The sequence below is a fragment of the Pangasianodon hypophthalmus genome, chromosome 13 (assembly GCF_027358585.1).
Source record: "Pangasianodon hypophthalmus isolate fPanHyp1 chromosome 13, fPanHyp1.pri, whole genome shotgun sequence".
Lineage (NCBI taxonomy): Eukaryota > Metazoa > Chordata > Actinopteri > Siluriformes > Pangasiidae > Pangasianodon > Pangasianodon hypophthalmus.
Window position 1 is genome coordinate 9326620 of NC_069722.1, and position 17544 is coordinate 9344163.

General features: G+C 38.6%; 1 protein-coding gene across 2 annotated transcripts; it reads left to right on the top strand.

The window, feature by feature from the left end:
- Positions 1-1113: 1113 nt before the first annotated feature.
- csf2rb (colony stimulating factor 2 receptor subunit beta) lies at positions 1114-13864 on the top strand. Of its 2 annotated transcripts, none has more exons than XM_026917276.3 (14): positions 1114-1269; positions 4794-4959; positions 6641-6746; positions 6879-7042; positions 7275-7426; positions 7935-8082; positions 8916-9039; positions 9137-9288; positions 9687-9820; positions 10176-10344; positions 10784-10877; positions 10990-11062; positions 11684-11781; positions 12297-13864. In XM_026917276.3, the coding sequence occupies exons 2-14, from the start codon at positions 4863-4865 to the stop codon at positions 12904-12906; spliced, it is 2121 nt and encodes a 706-aa protein (XP_026773077.2). In that variant the 5' UTR covers positions 1114-1269; positions 4794-4862; the 3' UTR covers positions 12907-13864. The 2 variants fall into 2 exon arrangements, with proteins under 2 accessions (XP_026773077.2, XP_026773078.2); XM_026917277.3 differs by lacking the exon at positions 1114-1269 and adding an exon at positions 2213-2534.
- Positions 13865-17544: the final 3680 nt, after the last annotated feature.

A 17544-nucleotide genomic window follows, 5' to 3' on the forward strand; every position in this document is an offset into this window, starting at 1 on the left:
AGACATTAAGGATTAAGAATATGTTCAAAGTCAAGCCCAAGCCTTTTTCAGACAGCATTAAATACTGTCTGAAATACTGTAACCTCTTAAATACTGCAACAGTGACTAAGAGGAATAAAACACATAGATATTTAACATTGATTAAACCCACTCATGATTGTATCTGTTCTTTCATAGATTCTGAAACTAGCCTTTAAATTCTGACGTGTAAAGGCGACGCAGATAAGGCAAGCTAATGTTTTGCTATGAGATGAGCAGCCCTGTGTAATACACACAATGCATCAATTTCACTAACAGGCAGGCCATCAGTGAGGATGAATCAACAATGACTTGGTGATCCATGTAAGGTAATTAAGGTAAATTGCAATTAAATGATGGGGTTTCTTTTTTGTGATACAATTTTAATTTTTTTGTATATTTTGTAAGTTTTCAAATAAAAAGGAATGTGGTTACAAATTCATTAGGTTACATAGGATTAGTAAATGAATGCTAAAAACAAACTAAAGATAGCATCACTAATAATTTCTATTATTTTATTATTCATGGGACATTATTTCACTCAGGTTTGTTGACGGTGAAGTGGCAGGGAGTTTTATGTTACAGGGTGCTGCCATGCCTGTGTTATCTTCTGGCATCTTCTTCCCTTTTAGTTATGCTGTCAGGGCTAAACTGCACTCTGATCTCAGTGTACACCATTTTAAACCACTGTATGATCTGAATTTTTTCTCTCTGTCTGTATGTGTACTTCCACTGCTTGATGTGATGCTAGATCCTAACACATCTCTACTGCAGTGATTCAGCCTGATGATCTCCTTCTGCTTGGAGTGTTCTGCACTTATTACTCGCTTTCTGTTGCTGTGCATGGCTCCACATGGATACCCTAAAGACTGCATCTCTGAAAAACAGTTTATGCCCAAGTCTCACCCTTTCTGAATGGCTAATCTCATCTGGATCCTGTTGACTTGTACCTAAGAACTGCTGTCTTAATCATTCGACATTTACTTCCTGATTATCTTGTCTGCTGTTAATGCAGTGTGACAACACATTGGCCAGGCGACGAAAAAAAATTGCTGACCACAATGAAAAAAAAAAAAAAGAGGAACCACTTTTTTGTTTTTTTTGTAAAGTACTGAACACGTACACCCTCATCACACTCTCAGAAAAATAAATGCACTCAAGGAACTGTCTACAGTTAAGCCAGTCCACATACACCTATTAACAGATTTTTTTTTGAGTCTCAGTAATATGGATTAACAGAATTCGTGAGAGGTAAGTGCTGTTAATCATCTTCACCATCTTTTTTTTTTTTTTTATCTTTATAGCCTATTAAAATGATAATACCTAATCAGCAAATTCTGTAAATCTCTAAAGAAAACATGATACTATTATGGAAATGAAAATTGACCAAGTTTTCTATAGTCAGGAACCAGTGTGTTTTCCTGGTTACTTGGGTCCAAATCACATGGTATGGGTCAACTTTCTGCAGACAGAAACTGTCACAGCTTCCGCTTGGACTCAGATAACTCCACTTTAATCTACATCTAATTCAAAGGCAGGAACAGATATAAACTTGTAATGTGCTTTCTCAAAAAAATTCATTTAGCAAAAATGAATAATGTCCAATGGAATTTAAAGTATGATTTTAAGGGACCGGGTGTATAAATTTTTCTTTCCAATCTCATACAATTTTTTTAAGATCTCACAGATCTCATCCTTCTTACCTCTGCACTGGGTGGCAGCAAGTACATCTTTCTGAGTGTATTCACAAAAAAAAAAAAAAGTTTCTGAGATTATAAACTCAAGGCTTATTAGGCTATTTTACTTCATATTTAGGGTTGGGGGGGTGGTGTTATATTTCATATTTAGTGGAGGAAATGAAGCTGAGGTCCTCATGTTGGGCACCCATTTTTTCTTCTCAGTATAAAGAGAGCTTGTGCTTTAATATGTGACGGGAAAAGACGTGAAGAGAGTGGACTAGTGCGTCAAGGTGTTTCCCCTTCCACAGCGTTCACACTTCACACCTATTCATCTCCAAACTGCTAAAAATACACCTCAGCTCACAGCTACACAACTACAAGTGTATGCTACAGAAGTACAGCTACAAAAACGGTCATTCACCAAGTTATTTACTCGCTCGCTTTGTTTTTACTTTCTTTCTTCTCCCTTTCTCACACTTTTTCCGTCTCTGTTCTTCCTACCCATGGCTAGACTCAGAAAGGGGAAATCCTCTGACCTCCTCCTATTCCAGGAAGTCGCAAGACTGTTATCTACGTCCCATCAGGAAATCTGTTGCTTTTAGAATTAAAATAAGAGGCTGTGTCGAATTGTTTTGTTTTGTTTTGTTTTTTAAATATACTTAGCACAGTAGCTAGGTCGCGCTTTAATGATGTATCTACCGGAGACCATGAAACACGTCGTCACGTGACGGTACAGTGTCGTCATAATGCGTGTGGATGGAGCGAAGCACGCGCTGGATTTACCGTTAGGGTGACCATGGGACACACGGAGGAGGGATGTTTACTGAACTTTTGGATGTAAGGATCCGTGAGCTAAGAAACCCTTTGCATTAATTTCATTAATTTTGACACAGATATTAGACTAATGTTGTTTCCTTATACGAAAGTTCACTATTCATCTGGTTTCATTACTTCATAGTAACTGTGGCAGTTGAAATCTAAACCGTGGTACAACAGTGATGTTGATTGTGTTAACTGTTGTTACATGTGAAACTGTAATAACAACACAGTTTTACTATGATGCTTTATGAGAACGATGGTTAGTAAACCATAATACTATCATGGCTGTTTATGGTAGCTGTTTTTGGTACATATTTAACTGAGTCTGGATAAATTTATTAGTATTAGTAGGCTATTATATCAAGTACCAATGATCATGTTAGTGTATAATGGTCAGTACATGAGCACTGTTAATCACTGAACAAGTGAATGCCTATTTTTGTTTCATTTTACCTAAAATAAATGTCAGATAAAAAAATTCTGAATTAAAAATCTCAACAAATCTATATTTCATTAGCCTAAAATCAGTGTCAATATACACCGATCAGCCATAACATTAAAACCACTGACTGATGAAATGAATAACGTTGATTATCTCATTACAACGGCACCTGTTAAGGGGTAGGATATATTAGGCAGCAAGTGAACAGTCAGTTCTCGAAGTTGATGTGTTGAAAGCAGGAAAAATGTGACACAGTGTCAATTTAGTGCTAAATTGTGATGGCTAGACGACTGGGTCAGAGTATCTCCCAAACTGCAGGTCTACCAAAAGTGGTCCAAAGAAGGACAACCGGTGAACCGGCGGCAGGGTCATGGGCACATTGATACGCGTGGGGAGCAAAGGCTAGTCCATCTTTTCCAATCCCACAGAAGAACTACTCTAGCACAAATTGCTGAAAAAGTTAACACACAGTGAATTGCAGGTTGCTGCGTATGAGGCTGCGTAGCTGCAGACCAGTCAGAGTGCCCATGCTGACCCCTGTCCACTGCCGAAAGCACCTACAATGGGCACGTGAGCATCTGAACTGGACGACTGAGCAGTGGAAGAAGGCGGCCTGGTCTGATGAAGCATGTTTTCTTTTATATCATGTGGATGGCTGTTTGAGTGTGCCTCACTTACCTGGGGAAAAGATGGCACCTGGATGCGCTCTGGGAAGAAGGCGAGCTGGTGGAGGCAGTATGATGCTCTGGGCAACGATCTGCTGGGAAACCTTGGGTCCTGTCATTCATGTGGATGTTACTTTGACACGTATCACCTACCTAAACATTGCTGCAGACCAAATACACCCCTTCATGGCAACAGTATTCCTTAATGGTTTGATTGATATTCAGGAATGGTTTGAAGAACATGACCAATAGTTCAAGGTGTTGGCTTGGCCTCCAAATTCCCCAGATCACAATCCGATTGAGCATCTGTGGGATGTGCTGGACAAACAAGTCTGATCCATGGAGGCCTCACCTTGCAACTCACAGGACTTAAAGGATCTGCTGCTAACGTCTTGGTGCCAGATACCACAGCAAAGCTGTTATGGTGGCACAAGGGGAATTACACAATATTAGGCAGGTGGTTTTAATTTTACGGCTGATCAAATTGCTTACCCCACATGGTTACCCATGGGGGTGTAGCTCAGTGGTAGAGCATTTGACTGCAGCTCAAGCGGTTCCTTGGCCAAATCCAGGTGTCCCCTGTTTTTCCAGGTGCAAGGCACCTTTATGTGCATTACAATGTATAATATTACCTATAAAGTATCTTGTCTATAGATAGACATATGGCACCATGCCTCTATCTATCTATCTATCTATCTATCTATCTATCTATCTATCTATCTATCTATCTAATTTATTATTAAATTGCCATACCATAGGCTTTGTGATGATTATACTTTACAAATTTAATTTATTACAAACTTAAATATACTACTATCGGTTTTACTATAGAATAGTATATAATCATGTGGCAAAAACAGAAATATCTTTAAGAGCTTTGAGTTTCTCACAGCTGTGTGTGAAGAAACCTTCACTTTCTCTTTGACCAAAACATTATTTCAGTCTTTTTGTTGTTGTTTACTCTGTCTATCCTTCCATTCCAGGTTATATAATATTGTAGGATGTTGTTGTTGCTATTATTTTTAGCAGATGTGTGTGAGTGTGCTAAATCAACTACAGGAATAACAAAAATATATGTATATATGTGTTTAGAAAGTATCCACTTCTTTGTTGCTGCTCTGAATATTTTAGTCTTTACAAAAGTAAGTGTATGTTGAATATGTCTCACAGGTTCTCACACAGGCCGTAAGATTTTGAAATTGTGAGGTCAGGGCTCTCTGGTGTCCCACTCCAAATACAATGTTCCCCTTGAGGACACTGCTTATTGCAGCACTGCCTCTGCTGGTCCTGAGCTCCAACCCTGAGCAGTGCTCTTCTCAAACCTCTACTCATCACAGTAAGTGGAAGTAAACATTCTACTTTCAATACGTTTTCAGGACACAATTCTTCCCATTCCTGCAGTACATCACAGCACCTTGTTAAGGATCAATTTTCATGGTCTAGGATGAGGTTTAATATACATTCACTGGCCACTTTAACAGGAACACCTGTACCCATGCTTATTCATGCAAAATGTATTACCAACACAATGCAGATACAGGTCAAAAGCTTCAGTTAATGTTCAGATCAAACATCAAAATGGGGAAAATGTGATTTCTGTGACTTTAAACATGGCATGGAACCTGATGTGGTGTTCTGCTGTTGTAGTCTATCCACCTCAAAATTGCGTCGTGCTTTCTGAGGTCCTTTTTTGTTTACTGTGGTTTTTAGATGTGTTTTTTTTGGGTTACTGCAGCTTCCCGTCAGCAGAACTATTCTGGCCATTCTGCTCTAACCTCTCTCACCAACAAGACATTTCCTTCTGCAGACATGCCACTCACTAAATGTTTTTTGTTTTTTCACACCAGTGTAAACTCTGTGTGAAAATCCCAGGAGATCAGCAGTTTCTGAATTATTCAAACCAGCCCATAACACCAACACCACCACCAACAGCCATGCCACAGTCAAAGTATTTGAGGTCACATCTTTTCCTCATTCTGATGTTTGATGTGAACATTACCTGAAGCTCATGACTTGTATCAACATGATTTTGTGCATTACGCTGCTGACACATGATTGGTTGATATAATTGGATAATCGCATGAATGAAGAGGTGTACAGGTGTTTACCTATTAAATTGGCCAGTGAATACATATCTGGGGATGGGCTCTCTCTTTTTTAATTTCATTCTCAGATTTCCACTTCTGTTTAACCAATACAGACCTAAATGATCATGAATGATGTCACACTGTATGAATGTAAAAATTGCTTATTTTAATTGTAAAAAAAACAAACAGTAGAAAGAAACTGTAATGACATCTCCATTTGAACTGATAGTTGTTGCCAGAGGAATAATTAAGTGAGGAAGCTAAAGAAAAGAGGCCTCATCTACATGCATGATAGTGTTAATGTTTTAGGTTTTGATAATATATTACAGGTTAGACATATTGGTTTTGGTACTACATGTCTTTACGATGCTAGATCATTTTTAAGCAAGGGTAAAGCATGACAGGGCTTGCTGTCAAGTAATCAAGTAAGGACGTTATGATAACTCAAATTTGATGATATTTCTACAGTGTTTTATTCTGCATAGTTCTCTGTCCTTTAGACTTTCCCATGTTGGAAAAGCTTAAAGGTACAGTGTTACATTTGACTGATATGCACTGACATTGGAGACTAACTTACAAAAATACCATATCAACAATTACACACATTATTAATCTGTTTTTGTGGCGTGTCTGCCATACACGTCTCTGTGTTAGTTACTGTGGAAATAATATATTAGAATGGGCTCATTAATGAAACCTGTGATTTCCAATACAGCTAGAACTATTGTCTGATCTGCTGATATAGAAAATTAATAAACACCGTCCGAATAATTAGAATCAAGAATTCATCAGAGCTGTGGTATAGTATTTCTTAACTGATATACTATATAGAGTATAACTGCTTTTCAACCAAAAAGTTCACACACGCTCATGGCTCCAAGCCCTTTCTTTTAGATGACCTTATGAGATATGACTTCTGACCCTCTTTAGATTCTCCTATGCTGGCATCGCTGCAGTGCTATAATGACTTCACCACTCAGATACGCTGCACCTGGGAGGTAGAGTCACACACAGACTTCCTCGTGCCAATCAGCGAGTAAGGAACAAAAATGTCTGTTAAAATGATTACAATAAAAAGATATAAGCAAACATAAAGCAAATCTACACATTTAAACCCAATCCTTTCCTTTTTGTGTGTGTGTGTGTGTGTGTGTGTGTCTAACTGTAGTGGAGAACCGTGTATCCCTGATGATCACAGTAAGATGCAGTTTAGTGGAAATCGCACCCGGAGTTGTGTCTATAATACCGAAGTGTTTAGCATGGGCAGTCATGTCTTCTTCTTCAACACATCCTGTCCTTCTAAAGTGACAACTTTTAATATAGCTGCACAAGGTGAGAAAATGACATGTGTGTCCTTATGAGTTTATTCAAACAATTTGGTTTAAATCTGTAACCTGTAACTGTCAGCTGAACACTACCTGTTAACCCTAAGAAAATATAAATAAGAGTGTACGTGCATGCTCATACATACTGAACATTTTTTTTAATAAAAATAAAAAAGAGGATTTTATGCATGTATGTGTGTGTGTGATTGTGTGTGTGTGCGTGTGCGCATACTCTAAAGGCAAGGTCCTGCCCCCAACTAAATTCTCCGAGAAAAAAGTGAATGGGAGCAACCGACTACTGAGCTGGAGCAGCCCGTATCCTCCCTCATCCCCTCTCACACTAAACCTTACCTACCAGCTCAAGTACAGAAGACATGAGCATGAGTGGATTGTGAGTACACAAAGACACACACTCCTCACGTTACTAAGTAGCCTGAGCCCTGATCTAATGCAGTGTGAAGTAGCTTCACAAAGAATGTTTGATGGTCAGTTAGGCTAGAGTAAGATAACTAAAACCTGAGAGAAAATCAGCATTACAGTGACACACACAGTCATATATGCACAGATAATAGTCCAGTTCTCTTTTCACACTCTATCACACACACAGAAATCAGAAAGAATGAACCTCTAGTTTTTGGTAGCTCTCTCTCTCTCGTCTTGTGTGTATTACACTATAACCTCCTTCTGCAATATCACTAGAGAATACACACACAGAGACATAGCATATTATTCTACTGTTCTGAAGAGCACAGAAACCTCAAAACCCATCAAGATTCCCATGCAAGATAATGCAACTCAACTAAATTACTTGAAACCAGATAGAGATCTGTGGTAGAGATGTGAAGGTGTGACTGTTCGTGTTGCAGATCTAATCTTTCTCTCTCTTCTCTGCATGCTAGGTGATAGATGATATCACTATCACAGAGTTTGAGATCGAGAGTCAGAACCTCTTGCCAGGCTACTCATATGAGGCCAGGGTGCGAGCCCGGGGTCCTGTAGGCCTGTGGAGCAGCTGGAGCCCCAAAGTGGTCTGGATGACTGAAGAAGGTACAACTGGCATTAATTACAAGATTTAACAAATTCACTAAAAAATATAACCATACGATGAACAGCTTTAAGGCACACTTGAACAACAAATTGTAAACTATTAATACATTTTATTGTCCATTATGTTGGCAAAGTCTATGCTTCCTCATAGACAATATAAAATTTTTTTTCTGGGTTTTATTTTGGTTTCCATTTTGGTCACACATCAAAATATATGAACAAACCCAAGATTGTGTTAATCAGTAACAGTTATCTGTATAAGTTATCTGGCTAGCTATGTGAAAAGTGTGAAAATAAAAATATTGCATATCGATGTGCTTGGGTTAAAGTCAAGAAGCTTATTCTGGGAGATCATTAACTGACAATCTTTACATTGTGTTTACAAAACTGACCCAAATCTCAGTCAATATATTCAGTATCAGACATCCAAGAACAGTTACCTATTAAGAAAATCATACTTTTTGAGTTCAGGAGTTCTTTAAGGTTCAGGGTCTGACTAGAAATGCGAAACCCCCACTTTACACCATTACTCACATTGTAAACTAATCGGAAAGTTTCAGTTTATGAAACCACTATATTGAGGCAGTGGTGGCTAAATGGTTACTCCAGGGGTGCTGTATCATAGCTGACCATGTACTCTGACCCCAACTTCCTAACAAGCTGGGATATGGAAAGAAAAGAATTTCACTGGGCTGTAATGTATATGTGACAAATAATGGCTTCTTCCTAAGAGACTATATATCGTACTAATTCATTCACTTTTAATCTCCCTTATTCTTTCCTCCATCGCTTTGCCCATTCCCACTCCACTCTTTATTCAACTCGTCTAATAGAAGGTGTCATTAACCTGCAGTGTGTAATTAAGGAAGGAGGGGTGATGTGTAGTTGGCAGGTGAAGAAAAGGCAGGCCGAGTTACTCTCGTATCACCTGTGTGGCCACACCAATGGAACAAGCGTGTGAGTATTTCTTCCGTGCTCATAAACCAAAATCATTTTAGGCCTCATTTAGATATACACTGTATGTAATTTTTCTCTTCTGTATTGGTCCTTTCAGGAAATGTAACCACTGTAGCAGTCACACTGAGCGTCCTCACTCTGGAACCTTTCTAAATTTTACATGTTCATTGAATAGCTCTGAACCTGAGCTGCTGACCATGGAGATCAGAAGTGTACGAAACGCCAAAGAATTTAGTAACCCTGACAACAGTGAGTGTCCTCAGCAATGGGACTAAACCTTGATTTTCTGATCCACTTTAGAAATAAATCTCACCACCAAATGATTTTGCAATTGTTGCAAAGTTATTCTAAATTGTTATTCTACCTTTTCTTCTTCTTCTTCCTTTCCTCTGGACACCATGCACATAAACACACACACACACACACGCACTTATTCACACCTCGGGCACGTGTGAGCACCAGGGAGGAAACCCATGGGGACACAGGGAGAACATGCAAAACTTGACACAGACAGTAACCAAGCTCATGAATGAATCAGGGTCCCTGCTGCTACCCACTGTGCTGCTGTACATCCTGTTAATGTAATCTAAAATGTAAAACTGATACATTGCAAGATGTGGTGATCATATCCTTCTTCTGACTCACAGTTCAGCCCCCACGTCCATCCCAACTTCGGGCGCATAGGGAGGATGGTGTTTGGAAGCTGAGCTGGGCCCGACCTAGTGTTAATGATAAACTCACACTCTTCTATGAGGTGTACCTCGAAAGCAATGACACAAAGGTGGGAGGCATGTCTGTCTGTCTGCATATGTAGATCTGTTTGTTGTTGAATTTGTTCAGTCTCTGTCTTTTGAACACAGGGAACAAATTATAGTTACTTACAGATACACTGCAAGATATTCCCACTTCATGCCATTATTGTTGTTAATACAAGCTAAACATTATATGAGCCTGAATGTCACCCTTTTTGGAGTCAGTGCATCTGCACACTTGTAGCTAAATTTAACTCAAACTTAAACGCAAAACCATTAACTAAATTTAAATATCAACTCTAAACTAGTGTAGCTTAAAGTCTGTCACTCTTTGATATCACTCTTTTGACATTCTGCTCACTGTCTCTCAATCTCACTCTTTAGAATAAGGTGGAATTCAATCTCTCTGAGGCAGATCTCAGTTCAAATGTTCCCACCTCCCACCTGTTGTCCTCTACAAGATACATGGCTAGGGTGAGAGCACATCCTGGCCGTGACTATGCTGGACGACCCTCTGACTGGTCTGATCCCACGTACTTCACCACTGATCCAGGTAACCCTGACCTCTGACCTCTAATCGTGCAGGGGGTTGGGGTCCAAATATTACAACTGAGATGATCCAAGAGGATAAAAAAAGAGGAAGTTATAAAGGCACACGAAGGGAATACATGTTAATAGAGAATATTTATTTGATTGTTCAATATTTTTTATATTTAAGTATAATATTGGAACATCCATGAAACTGAGCACAGCAAATGTCTTGTAGCTATTTTAATTTGTTTTATCATAAGGATGGGCATACTTTTGCACTTGACTGTAAATCAAAGTACTTTACTTTATACAAAACATATCTATACATATGTTTGTATATCTGTATCTATCTATCTATCTATCTCTCTCTCTCTCTCTCTCTCTCTCTCTATATATATATATATATATATATATATATATATATATATATATATATTGTGTGTGTGTGTGTGTGTGTATAGCTCCCTGGATCAACACCATAATTTACCTCTTGATAGCTACGTTAGTGGCCGTGCTTTTCATCATCTTGTATAATGCCCTTCCAGCCTGCCACAGGTAAATCATTCAGTATAACTGCCTACTACACCTAAATCACTCATATCCTTGAATGATATAAAATGTGTGTGTGTGTGTGTGTGTGTGTGTGTGTGTGTGTGTGTGTGTGTAGGAGAGTGGTACTGTGGAATGTATCCATTCCCTCTCCCATTAACAGCAAAGTCCTGGGGGACATGAGCAGTAAGGTGAGCAGCATTATCCCTATCAGCATGGCTTCCCTCTATGAAGACTATAAATTGCAATATCTATGCTTTTACCGTGTGGATTAAAACAGTATGTAAGTAAAGAGTAAAACATGACAGACTGTGCTGATATAGGAAAATAATCAACAATGGGGTGGTGTAATACGACTCAACGTGAAGCGGAGTTACAGCTATTATCCCGAAGTTGATTATTATCCAATAGCAGGATGTCCCAAAGTGTTTTATTCCTCTTATATCACGCAATTGCAATTTCTTCATTTATCAAAGAATAACACATCTTTTTTTTAACAAATGCTAAGGAACATCCATGAAACCAGTTATTTCCTGTTATCACTTACATTATAGCAGCTATAAACAGTCGTTGCTTCATCAGCCTCTATTTTCCCTCTTTTAAAGTTAATTAGACAAAAAAAAAACCACACAGCTTGTCACGTTGCCATCAAAACACATAGCCTTTCTCCCTTTCTGCATCAGAAAACATAAACTTCTCCCCCTGTTCTTCTTCTGACTGTTACAAAGCACCGACACTTGACTCCTTCCAAAAGTGTGAATAGCATGCAATTCAATCCTATTTAGCTTTCAATGACCTTTTTTCTCACACAGAAATTTCTTGCTGGTGAGGCCAATCCATACACTAGCAATGAGAAAACCTGCGTGTTCATCATACAGACCTCAGATAACCCTATCATCTGTAAGGGCAGGTAAGACAACTCTTGTTACATTTACATCTATGTTTTGGCAGACACTTTTTTTCTGGAGGAACTTTCAACTTACAACTTACAAGTGAGGCAAATCAAGTCTATAGCACACATTAAGGTATGCATTTAACCAAAAAATGAAATTAATATAATTTTCCCCTTAGCTCTAATGTAGTTATTCATCAGTTGCTGCTTGACGTTTGCATTGGAGCTATGAGGATAATTTTGCTAATCAGTGGAAATAAATTCACCTAAAGCCTTTTACTTGTTACCAACTCCAGACACGAAACATTTTTGATTTTGTTAGTGGAAATGTTTGCAAATTAAATTTTTGCCCAAGCTCAATTTTTATGACCTTTCCCAAGGATAGGCAGTGTGTCTCTGACTAGCACAGCAAACCCACACGAACCCGGGGAGAAGACTATTGTATCTCATTTATCATTTTGATAGGGAGTTCTTTTTTAACAGAATCAGTGAGTTCACAGTATAACTATATTACCCTTTTGTTTTTGTTGCAGTATCTCTGAGTACCCGCTCCTGACATGCAGCAATGACAGTGACATGGGCCTTGGCATGAGTGAATCAGGATGGCCACAAGGCTCAAGCCACTCGTCTTTATATGTAGATGGGAGCAGAATGACAGACAAATCTGGCGTAAGCTTCATTGGACCTTACATCCTCTGCCGCGAGGACTCGTCAGTGCCACCTGAAACTTCGGACACATTCTTCCCTTCCCTTTTAACTTTCGATGATGATGGAAGATACATTTCTGAGAGCCCCAAGGATTCTTTGCCAATAAAAGGAGGCTATGTTTTATCCCCTCCCAAAAATCCAACTTCAGAATGCTTAACCCCAATCGATAATCAAGCTAGTGAGAACGGAGAGCCCAGGAACTCATCCCACCCTAACGATGATCCCCCGGCATACACCCCAAGCCCAGCTGCGGTGTCCAGTGCCATTTTTTCTCACCCGTCTGGATACTGTCTGATGCCCAACATGGAGACTGTTGCAGCATGGGTGTCTGCTTCTGTCCCACCACCAGAGGGCAACACAGAGAGAAAGTTGCATGAGATAGGGGGAGATTCACCTGAGCGCAGCTACGTGACACTTTCTCAGCGTGGACTCTAATACATTCACTTTTAGTGATAAGGCCACAAATTAATATATTGAGACCAGAAGTTAATCTTTCGGGGCAACAAATGAGGTATCTTGCCCGTGCATTGTGTAACTTGAACCTATGACTTAATATGTTGTGGGTACATCATACTTAATATGTGGCCTCTAGTTAATGATTTGGCGGGAACGGGCAAAACAGGTATTTGAAAATTCACTGTAGATGATGTGGACTAATGGTATATCCATAATGCAATGCCTGGGACTCCAGTATGTCTTTATACATCATTCCAAGATTGAAATAAAGGTTAGGTTCCAGTGGCCACAAAGATCTAATTCAATTGAATTCTCTGTCTTACTAATTTAAATAGCTGTCAGAAGTATAGTTTTTTGTGGCCACACAATTGGCCTTGAGAAACTTGACGGTGTGACGGTGTGACTTGACGGTTCTCATCTTAAAACATCAGCCTTTTTACAGTATGTGTGAACGACATAAAAATGCAAGTAGTAGCAATTTTTCTGTATCACACCATGTTGTCCAGCAGATGGCATTGCTGGTGGACTTTGTGAGACCAACATGTAACTTTTATTCTCTCTCTGTTTCTGCATTATGTTGCACACTGAGTTATGTGATTATTAAAACTGTAGACCCTGAGCTACAGTTACTATACCTGCGACTATGAATGTAAGCTTTTATATAAATTACTTATATTTGAGGTTGTCCTAAGTGTTTTCTGTACTTGTGCAATGTTTAACACGAGTTCAAATAATTAAACAATCTGCATTTAATACAATAATTTTACCAATTTATTAACTCAGATATTTGCCAAATACTCCTGTTTATAACATGTGCTGTAATATGAAGGTCTCTGTTACTGCAAGCCACAAACTGTCTTGTCTGTAAATGTACTGTATGTGTATGTATACAGTGTCTAAATAAAAATCTTAGACACCCTGCATTTTTTTTACGTAAATTGACATGCCTGTATTATGCCTACTGCATTAGTCTATCAGTAGAGAAAGACCTAACTAGGGATGGCCCTACACATTCCCTAGCAACTTTTGCCTGTTTTCTTTAAGATATGTGACAAATTCTAAATTTTCATTTATCTTCATATAATGCATTTTGGGATTTGACCCCAAACCTAAATAAAACAGGTTTATCATTGAAGTCCATAATAAACATACCAGCCACTTTAATAGGAATACCTGTACATCTGCACTTTCATGCAATTATCCAATCAGGCGATCATGTGACAGCAGCACAATGCACAAAATCATGCAGACACAGGTGCAAAATCTTTAGCTAATGTTCATTAATGTTTACATCAAATATCAGAATAGGGGGAAAAAACATGATCTTAGGGACTTTCACTGTGGCATGGTTGTTGGTGCCAGATTTTCAACATTTAGTGAGTGGTAGTTATGTGGGCAGAAAAATCCTTGTTGATGAGATAGGTCAGAGGAGAATGCCCAGACTGGTTTGAGCTGTTAGGAAGGCTACAGTAATTCAAACAACCATTCTTTACAACCATGGTGAGCGATAAAGCATTTCAGAATGCACTTCAAACCTCGTGGAGGCCCTAACTGACTACTTATGCTGCTGATAGCTAGAAAAGGCTGTGGTTGGAGGTCAGCTACTAGGCATGTTGTGTGTGTATCTGTGTGTGCATAAATTCTGCCAACATCCTTCCAAAATATAAAATACTTCCTGTTTTCACAACTAATTTCCTGTGCTATCTTTCAATAATTTCTCTCCATGTTACATTGCCCTCATACAGACTCATTAGACTCACTCACCATCATTATGCCCTTGACCAAGACCACATTCCAGATGAATTCTCATCTTCTGCCCAAAGCAGAGGCATTTCACAGCATGTCTTTAAGATCCATTGTTCAAAGTGTGAGTGTGTGTGTGAGTGTATGAAATAGACAGAGAGCGAGAGAGAGAGAGAGAGAGAGAGAGAGAGAGGAGGGAATCCTCTGTGGACAGTATGTCCCTTGTCTTTTGTTGTAAATAAACACAGGAAAGCCAGAGCCTTTAAAAGGTGCTTGGAAAAGATCAGTAAGACACTTATATAACCATGCACATCCGTGTGCAAGCTTTCGGAGGCCCTGTTGTGTCACAACACATGATTTAAAAATACAGCAGCAGGCCAACTACAAGCACAAACTATACAATGTATGCATCTGGCTTGGTGCAGTATGTGTTACGCCAACCTTCAGCTATTTTTAGGTTTGCATGTGTTTATTATTGATTCATCATAATCTCAGAAGCATCCAGAACATCTGCATTGTCAATGCAAATCCTCTCTGTGCCTTGTTTACTGAACAGGGCTTCAACACAACATAGTTAAACCCTGAAATATCCAGCGTCTGCTAGTAAAACTTCAGCCGAATCAGTTCAAGGTATTATAAGCAGGTGGTTTGTGGTGTGTAGAAAGTCTCAGGAAGTGAATGCAGACGTTAAATCTTCACTTCATACCTTCTGCAGTAGTGCAAAAACTATGCCCTTTATAATGAAACTGTTTTACTCACCTATTTCACATTTTATTATATAGACAGATACAGATGCCTTGGCTGTTGTGAACATTTGCACACCAGTTTTTATAGCCTTTTTTATTATTACATTTGTTTTAATTATTTTGAATATGATTTGTTAGGTTTAATTTGAAATTCAGTTCAGTTTTAGTTAGCTTTGGTGTGATTTGTTAGTTTCTATTATTTCTAATTTTAGAGATTTTTTTTAATTGTCAGTGTTAAGTTTCAATTATGATAAACCTGTGGATTTTTTTTTTTGTGCAAATGGGTTTTTTCCTCATTCATTTCAGGATGACAGTGTGTCAATGAAAAATGAGTACATAGGTAGGCCTAATTTATTGTGTGAAAATTTTATATTCCAAAATTTCCCACACTCACTTTCTTCTTGTTAGATGCCATTATCCATGCTTTTTTTATTTTATTTTATTTTATTCTATGTTATGTTAAGCTGTCTGGAATAATATCTGCAGATCTGTTTACCAGGAGGTTTTCTAAATTAGATTTTTTTTTTTTTAACAAATTTTTTTGGTTTTGACAATAATCATAGTTTTAGTTTTCACCGTGATGGAAGTTTTAGTTTTGTTAACTATAATAAGCCAGCTGCACTTGCGAATACAAACATTGTTAAAACCCTGCACTTAAAGATAAAGATAAAGCTCATGCTGCATTTATGACTAAGTAGGAACAGGGATGTTTCCTACTTCTGGAACTACGTGCCATGGAACTTGTAATTCCCACTTGGAAAGTCAGAGTTACTCTGATTTATCTGAGCCGCAGTATTGTGTCTTCTCTTCAGTATGGTATTTGATGTTGTAAAAAAATAAGAAGGAAAAATAGTGTAGGTTTTAGGCTCTTTTATTTTAGGCTTTTTAACCTGTCTTTTGAGTAGGCCTGGAGGAGGTGCCCTGTAAATGAATTAAAATAATGGCAAAATAATGCAAGGTCAACACTGACTTTATGCACTTTTTCCTCTCTCCTTCAGCTTTTGTGTGTAAAGCATAAAAGCTATTTGAAATCCTTTTATATTTATTGAGCATAATGAGGGCAGCTTTCTCTGCACATCCAGATTTTTTCCAACCTCAAATGGTCTGAGGTGGAAAGTAGAAAGTTCCCGGCTTTCATGAATGCACCGTAAACTTGACATAATTCCAGACTAAACTACAGGTTTGCCATGACTGTCTTTAACAATGAACTTTGCATTTGTTGGAATGGGCTGCTTTTCTTTCAGTTAATGGTCTTTATCGAGACTCTGCACTCCAAAAGAAGCCTAACCACTGAGCTACACTTAGGTCAAGAACTGGCTCCGTAATCCAAAACTAATACCCTTTTATCCCGTCTGATATTTGGCAATCACAAAAGGCCACGGTGCAAATGGCAACCTCATCCACAGAGGCTGGAGAGGATGCATCCATCTGCACTTAAATTTCCTTCTTAATACTAAGCCACAGAAGACCGCACGCACTAAGACAAAGGGTTTACAAAGACAAGATTTGTTATTACTATTGTTACATGTGAATTATAGTCACCATGTTCGTGTTTATAGTGCTTTTGAAATAGTGCTTAGAGAGCAGATAAATCTGTAGAAAGAGAGAGACTGGCCTCCTCCCTCTGTGTGATTTAGTGTCTATTAGTATAACAGCTGTACACACACACACACACACACACACACACACACATAATGTAAACATTCATATCCAGACGACAGGTCTGAATAACATAGTAGATGCACGTAGCTTGTGACATCTTTTATGGTCTGAATAAAACTATTATCATACACTGTATCCATGTATCACAAAACTCTCAATGAATTTTGTGATACATGGATACAATGTGTGATAATAGTTGCTGCTACACTGCTACACACACAAGCACACACATATGCACTGACTACTCACCTATTGCTTGCACAAGTACCAGTGTGTATAATTATGCCATATACATTAGTATTTACTTATTTTACAAGATTACAGCCACTTATACTTGCGCATAACTTTAGTCAGGCACATGTGTAGTTGCACACACGCGCACACACATGACCCTGGTTTTAAATAAGATAACAGGAAGACGCTGTGTGCTGCCGATTGAGATAAAGATCTGATCTATTGTGAGCGA